Source organism: Narcine bancroftii, chromosome 10, assembly GCF_036971445.1.
Source record: "Narcine bancroftii isolate sNarBan1 chromosome 10, sNarBan1.hap1, whole genome shotgun sequence".
Lineage (NCBI taxonomy): Eukaryota > Metazoa > Chordata > Chondrichthyes > Torpediniformes > Narcinidae > Narcine > Narcine bancroftii.
Genome location: NC_091478.1, coordinates 106,326,797 through 106,334,767, shown reverse-complemented (window position 1 = coordinate 106,334,767; position 7,971 = coordinate 106,326,797). Strand labels below are relative to the sequence as shown.

Genomic DNA, 7,971 nt, shown 5'->3' with positions numbered 1-7,971 from the left:
AGTTTGCAGGATACCTCCATATTGTTCACAAACATGGCCCTGCATTTCCCGTTAGCTATCACTTTGGTTTAATGCTACATCTCACTGCATTTCTGACTCCCCTGACTTTCTCTTGAAATGCCATCATGAAGTTATAGACACAGGAATGTAGTTAGTATTTCAAGGTGGAGGTCGTGAACTTGAACTGTTAGCACTGTTTCACTTTCTGCAAATACTGAGTGTTTCCAACAGATTTATTTCAGGATTTCAGCATCTGCAGGATTTTGTTTGTAAATATTAGGGTTTTTTTTACTTTATTCTCCCAGTTTATTTGCCCTTGACTATTTCTCCATATTACTCCCAATGCTTTTGATTTTGACCATGAAATTATCATGGATGCAAATAAATTCTTCCATTTCATTGCACTTTAACTCATTTCAAATGAGCGTGGCTGCAGCTTTAAGGGTTACGGTGGCAACAGCGGGCGGAACGATACTGGCAAATGCTCACCTGCGATTGGTGAGTCGAACCCCACGGCGAACCTGAAGGGGCTATCGGATTGGATTGATGGTACGTCAATCAAATGACGTCCTTTTCTTCCTCGATGACTTCATGCTGGAGAGAAAATGGCGGTGGAAAACAGTGTGCTGGGGGCTGTCACGGTGAGCGAACCCCCGGAGACGTGAACAGCTTTTTTTAACCCGGGTAATTTCTGGCTTTTTCCGGTTGTTTTCGGTGGACGTTGTGGCTCCGGTGATGGCGGCCCGAGCTGAGCAGGGACGCGGAACCAGGCGATTTGCCATTGAAGACGGCTCCTGTCACTTCGGGTTGTACTGCGCATGTGCGGCTCGTGGTTCCGTCCCCAAACTCTTCCCCCGGCCAGCGGTGTTCCCAGCAAAGCCTTCCCCGTTGGCCTGAGGACACTCCCAACGGTCCTCCAGCCCTAATGGTTAAATTTACGGGTTAATAGCCAAAAGCAAGGATTATTGGTCCTTGAAGGATTATTGAATCCCACCACAGCACCTGAAGAATGTAAATGCAACATGTATGTGGGATTTTGATAAAATATGGCAGTGCTGGATTAATTGTTGAAAAGAAACCTCTGATTAATTGCCCTTCATTGAAGCAAATCAGGCAAGCTCATGTGCTTCTTGGAAGTGGCCCAAACAAGCCCCTTCTTTGGATTGGGTTGCATTTGCTGCCTTTGTCGGTGATGCCTGCTGTTCGTGCATGAATAAAGAGAACATCTCTGAATTGTTAAATTAGATTTTAATTCTATTATCCCTTTAACATTTTGTAGCATTTGAAATAGTTCATTAAGCAATAGGTTTCTTAAATGCCCCTAGGTGAAACACAGGATTCTGTTGACACCGTGGTTAAGCGAAAAAACACATAAATGCTGGAGAAACTCAGCAGGTCAAACAGTGCCTCTATTTAGCCAAGGTTTGAGCCCTTCATCAAGATCTGAGGGAACAATGGTGATGTGTCTTTACCTTGGCTACATAAAGGCACTGTTTGACCTGCTGAGTTTCTCCAGCATTTGTGTGGTTTTTTTTTCTCTTAAATCCCCCTAAAGTTGTCACACCAACATCCCTGGCAAAAATAAACAGAATATTGCTATAAATATAGCTGGAAGTACTTGTAGTTCAATGTTGGCACAACATTAACCTATTATCTCTGAGAAATAAATCTATATATTACTTGGATGTATACTGATGAGGGCAAATTTTGACACTGTGTTGTGCACAACAAGGTCCATGTGGACCGATAAGATTTTAATTTTTATTGGAATTAGTTGCACAAGAGTTGTTTATTGGCTGGATACCTGGTGAAGTCTGTACTTCTTTTGAAATATTCTTAGACTTTTTTTTAAACATCCTTACATCTGGGATTATGACATAGCTAAAAGCATTAATCTCTACCAACTGTATAGATTATATGCAGTACTGTTTAGGACAAGGATTGAATCAGCCTTTTTGATGCATCTGGATATGCTATCAAATGAACCAATATTTCAATCCTCTTGCAGGTGTTATCTGTGCCAGTATGAAGAACAAATAATGGGGTTTGACACCAGTAGGTGGGACCTTGTTTATTTGCCTTGGCTGGGCTAAGTATTTCTACATGATCAGTAGACTAATCTATTTTTATCTGATGTATTTGTTCTTCTGGAGTAATGTGATAAGGGGCATCAGCGAGCAGAGATGAAGGAATTCTAGGTTGTAACAGGTGTGACTACACCATGCTAAGCAGAATCATTTTTAACTTGTGGCGAGGCAGATCTGATTTTCTGATATTAATTACAAAACAAAATACTAAGTGCACAGTGGAGCAGCACATATCACTAGTAATCCCATTGGACCTTTCTGTTTAAAAAAGAGCAGCAGAGTTATCCTGAGTGGTCCTCATTTCTGAAAGAGTAACTCTTTGTTATATTGTTGTTTGTGGGATCGTGTTATGAACCAACACCACATTTCATATACTGCACAATAGTAATGGCTGCACTTCATTAAGTACTTGGAACTTCTTGAAAGGCTCATTTCATTATCAATGGGAAAGGGCTTTAGATTTGTAGATAATTTGGCAACGTTCCAGATGAGGCGGGAACTGTTTAGGCGGGTCTGTTTACATCTTAACTGGAAAAGGACAAATATTCTTGCAGGTACATTTGCTATTGTGGCTCCAATGGATTTAAACTAGATGTGAAGGAGGAGGGAAACTAGAGAGAAAGAATAGATGTAGGGGAGAAAGATGAAATTGAAGACAGAGAAGTTGTTTGCACCATTAGTATCAACAGAGAGCAAGAGAAGGAGATTTTCTTCAATGCTATTGGATAGATGCTTGGAATTATGATGTGGCAGCCAATAATGAAACATGGCTGCAGGAGGAGTGTGATTGGCAACTAAACCTACCAGGATTTTGTTGCTTCAGATGTCATAGAATAGGGAGAACAAGAGGGGGAGATGTTGCACTGCTTGTTGGAGAGAGTAATACAGTGGTGCTTTGGAAGGATAGAGGGCTCATATAGAGAAGCATTATGGGTGGAATTGAGGAGTGGGAAAGAAATGGTTACACTTAGTGGGTATATTATAGACCACCTAATGTGGAGAGGGAACTGGAGAAACAAATTTGCAAGGAAATCGCAGACATTTGTTGTAAACACCAGGTTGTGGTTGTGGGAGATTCTAACTTCCCACACATTGACTGGGATGCCCAATCTGTAAATGGGCTGGATGGTTTGGAGTTTGTTAAATGTGTGCAGGATAGTTTTCTACATCCATATATAGAGGTACCAATTAGAGAAGGGGCAGTGTTGGATCAGGTGATGGAGGTGCGTGTTGGGGAGCACTTTGGATCCAGTGATCACAATACTATTGGTTTCAAAATAATTATGGAGAAAAATAGGTCTGAACCCAGGGTTCAGATTTTTGATTGGAGAAAGGCTCATTTTGAGGAGATGAGAATGGATTTGGAAAGTGTGGACTGGGATAAATTGTTTTACGGGAAGGATGTAGAAGGAAAATGGAGGGCATTCAAAGGAGAAATTTTAAGGGTACAGAGACTGTACGTTCCTATTAGGTTGAAAGGAAAGGTTAAAAGTTTTAGGGACCCTTGGTTTTCAAGGGTTATTGGAAATATGGTTCAGAAAGAGAGAGGTGTACAAAAAGTTAGACAGCATGAAGAAAAATGAGTGTTAGAGAAATAGAAAGAATGTAAAAAGAATCTTAAGGAAATGAGAAAGGCTAAGAGGATATATGAGGTTATGTTTTCAAGTAAGGGTTTCTACCGAGATATGGAGGAGTAAAAGGATAGTGAGGGGATAAAATTGGTCCCCTAGAAGATGAGAGTGGGCGGCTGTGCATGGAGCCAAAAGAGATGGGGGAGATTTTGAACATTTTTTACTAAGGAGAAGGATATGGATCTGTGTATAGTAAGGAAATAAGAAGGGAAGTTATGGAAACGATGATGATTAAAGAAGAGGGGCGCCTTTAAAGAAAAGAAAGATGTGTAAGTCTCCAGGTCCTGACAATATATTCCCTAGGTCCTTGAGGGAGGTTACTGTAGAAATAGTAGGGGCTTTGACAGAGATTCTTAAAATGTCATTAGTAACGGGAATGGTGCCGGAGGATTGGAGGGTAGCTCATGTTATTCCATTGTTTAAAAAAGGTGCTAGGAGTAAATCTAGTAATTATAGGCCTGTAAGTTTGATGTCAGGGGGTAAGAATGGTAAGTATTCTTAGAGATGGCATATATAAATATTTGGATAGGCACGGTTTGATTAGGCACAATCAGCATGGATTTGTGAAGGGAAGATCATGTTTGACAAACCTTATCAAATTTTTTGAGGTGGTTTCTAGGAAAGTTGACGAGGATAAGAATGTTGTAAATATGGAGTTTAGGAAGGCCTTTGATAAGGTTCCTCAGAGAAGTTTAGTTAGGAAGGTTCAATCATTAGGTGTTAACATTGAAGGAGTCAAATGGATTCAACAGTGGATGAATGGGAGGTGCCAGAGAGAAGTGGGAGGTAACTATTTGTCAGATTGGACCAGTGGTGTGCCTCAGGGTTCAGTATTGGATCCATTACAGAGGGATCTAGGAATAAAGGTGCATAATTCCCTGAAGGTGAAGTCACATGTGGATATGGTGCTATAGAAAGCTTATAGTATGTTGGTCTTTATAAATCAGAGCATTGATTCTAGGAGCTGAGATGTTATGTTGAAATTGTACAAGGCATTGGAGAGGCCTAACTTGGAGTATTGTGTACAGTTTTCGTCACCAAAATAGAGGAAAGATATCAACAAATTGGAGAGAGTGCAGAGAAGATTTACTAGAATGTTGCCAGGGTTACAGGGCCTAAGTTATAGGGAAAGGTTAATTAAGTTTGGTCTTTATTCTTTGAAGCGTAGAAGGTTGAGAGGGGATTTGATTGAGGTATTCAAATTATTAGGGGTATAGAAAGAATTGACATGGTGAGGCTTTTTCCTTTAAGAAAGGTGGAGATACAAACGAGAAGACTTGAGTTGAGAGTTAGGGGGCAAAAGTTTAGAGGAAACTTAAGGGGGGACTTCTTTACTCAGAGAGTGGTGGGTGTGTGGAATTAGCTTCCACATGATGTAGCGGAGGAGGCAGGCTCGATATTAGCATTTAAGGAGAAGTTGGAAATGTATAGATGGGAAAGGAATGGAGGGTTAGGGGTTGAGTGTAGGTCAGTGGGGTTAGATGGGAGAAAGTGTTCGGCATGGACTAGAAGGGCCAAGTTGGCCTGTTTCTAGGTTGTAATTGTTATATGGTATTACAGTCAGCCTGTGCAGATGCTTCCAGGTTGGTAGTTCACAGTGGCAGCAATGGTATGACCTGATCGTCACTAACGGTATCCATCCACCTGCTCTTTTTCGAGATATTAAGCCCCAGGTGGAGCTGATCTGGCAGATGTTGAGGCAAGACAGTCTCAAGTGTCAACTTGACCTCAGCAATATATTCAGATATCCTGCCCCTGGAGTGTGTCCTGTCATCCTTTAGCAGTGTGCCTTGCAGTCAAAGTCTGCAGTAGCAATAGATATTTAATTAATCTAAAATCTTTTTTTTTAAATCAATTTATTTGAAGTCACATGAAAATGCTGAAGGAAAAAAAGAACATTTTTGCTTGCATGTTCAGCATGGCTTGGTCTTGTGCACTTGACAACTGCAGTTTAATTAAATGCCTGAATCACTATTTATCAATCACCACAGTTGAAATTAAATTTATTTATCGAATAATTTTGCCTTGTACAGGTTTTCTGCCAGCATTCTAGGAGATCAACTCTTACACACAGCCATGAAGTAGGAAAGAAAAAGCACAATTATTAGTGTTGCAATTGAAAAGGAAAGGTCAATTAGTCCAAAGCAAGGACATCACAAGAGAACTGTAGTGGGGTTCATTCAGGAGCCTGAAGGCTACAGAGCAGTAACTGCATTTAAGCCGAAGAGTGGGCAAGTTCACACTCAAGGCTTTTCATTGATGAGGTGAGGAGAGGTTGACTGAGATTTGATGGGTCCCTCAGTATGTTTATCTGCTTTTTCATTCTGAACGATGTAGAGATGACGTGATAATATTCTAAGGGTATGAAATTTTACTTTTCATCTGGTCAGTATTAATCCTACAGTGAGTATCACAAAATTAGATTTTCTCCCTTGCTACCTGTTCTCTTTATATTCAATTTTCATCTGAATGTGCACCATTTCTCCACGACAACAAATGTGGGGGTGGAATTGATCTATTTACTAGAATTTGATAAGTGTGGTTAATAGATGGTTAAAAGACATCTAATACAGCATTATTTTTCTATGAATTATATATAACTATTTCATAATTTCTTTTGTTAGGTATCACTAAGAAAGCTGCAATGGAGGGAACCAAGCAGTCAAGGGTGTCTCGTCCTCACAAGATAAGTGAATCATCGAAGGTTAGTCTAGTACAATCAGCAATGTTTATACTATTCAATGTAGAAGATTATTCCTGGCATGACTGTGAAACTTCCTCATCTCCCCAGCTTTAGTCAAAATGCAAATAATAATCCGCTTCTTTTGACTTCATGACAGGACACACCGATCTTGCATCTGGAGAAAGTAGATGATGTCTTAACTTGTGGTAGGTGCCCCTCTGTTGGACAAAGGTTCAGTTCACAAGACATAAAAAAGTCTATTGACTTGCTCTTCCAGAGAGGAGCTTTGAATAATCATTAAATATTTATGATAATTCAAGTGAACTGTTGAAATGCTGAGAAATGAAAACATCTTTTCAAGAATTAATTATTCACTTAAGTTTGCCATCTTGTATTCAGTTGGAGTATATGCTCATTGGGTGGGTATGATAACAGTATTAACTTTTTCTCATTTAATTTCTCCCTTTGTGTTTATCCGAGTTTTAATGTTAGAAATATGTACGGTGAATGAAGTTGGGATTGATAACAATGATTGTTGAATCCAATCTTGGGACTTTGTCTGCTCATCATCTTTTCATTTGGCCTGAGAACCTGTGAATTTTCACAACTGGTCATTTAATTGGCATTGGAAAGAGGAATATTTGCAAAAATGAGAGGTTTGTTTTTTGGTAATTGAATGAAATAATATTCCTTGTACCCATGATAAATAAATGATGTGGTAGCTGTAAGCAATGTTAGATAACTTGGGTGTCATAATCAAGCAGTGATTTAAGATCATATTTTGAGTGTCCTGATAATTTAATTTTCAAAAAGAGACTGTGGAGTTCAACTCATTCAGGTGTTTTTGGAGGAAGCAAAGAAACCGGTGTTGAACGTGGTACCGGTGGAAGGACATTTGTTATGAGCCCAGAGGACCTCCAAACCCAGCAGCAATAGATACTCACCAAGACAAATGGTGACTTAAACAAAAGTTGCTTTTAATTATCTTTAAACATGAAAACAGAGTCACACTTTAACTTATCACTATTGACTCATTGTAATTCTAAGTGCACGTGTATGTAATGTGTGTGTAAGTTCAGAAAAGTTCTTTGAGTCACAATCCAGTCTCATTTCTCACTCCTCCAAGTTCACCGGTATCAGGTAATACTGTGCACAGAATTTAACATTTATGAATCTTCACCAGAGTTTGGAGCTTGAAAGGTAAATGGTACTGCTCAGGAAGATTCTTGTTGGTTTTCAGAAAGGGATCTGTTGTTCACTGGACACCCACAACTGATTCCTTTTTAACCAACCACTTCAGTGTCTTGCTGAAGAAATTTGCCCCCTCAGGGTTCTCCAGATGATAATCTTCTTCTTTCTGGTCGCCACAGAGTTCCTTTTTGTTTCTCTTATTTCAAATGAAATATTAGACAGCCAGTTCTCTTCTCTTGCATGAACCACAAGGATTTTGACCAGGCTGAACTAAGCACTCACAACCCATGTTCCAAATAGGGTTTTTCCACAAGCTTGCCAGCTTGTTCTATTCCACTCCCAGCTGCTGCTGCTGAACTGTAAAACTGCCGAACTGAAA

The 7,971-nt window shown here is 39.8% G+C and overlaps 1 protein-coding gene across 5 annotated transcripts in view; it reads left to right on the top strand.

Annotated features, from left to right (window-relative positions):
• klhl36 (kelch-like family member 36) overlaps nucleotides 1-7,971 on the top strand; it is a 149,617-nt gene that overhangs the window by 127,650 nt on the left and 13,996 nt on the right. For 2 of the 5 annotated variants that reach the window (XM_069902181.1, XM_069902180.1), the window contains exon 3: nucleotides 6,343-6,422. In XM_069902181.1, the coding sequence (XP_069758282.1) occupies nucleotides 6,363-6,422 (60 nt within the window). In that variant the 5' untranslated portion in view covers nucleotides 6,343-6,362. Of the gene's footprint in view, nucleotides 1-563; nucleotides 685-5,765; nucleotides 5,983-6,342; nucleotides 6,423-7,971 lie in introns of those variants that run through there. The other 3 variants (XM_069902178.1, XM_069902179.1, XM_069902182.1) reach the window with 3 other exon arrangements.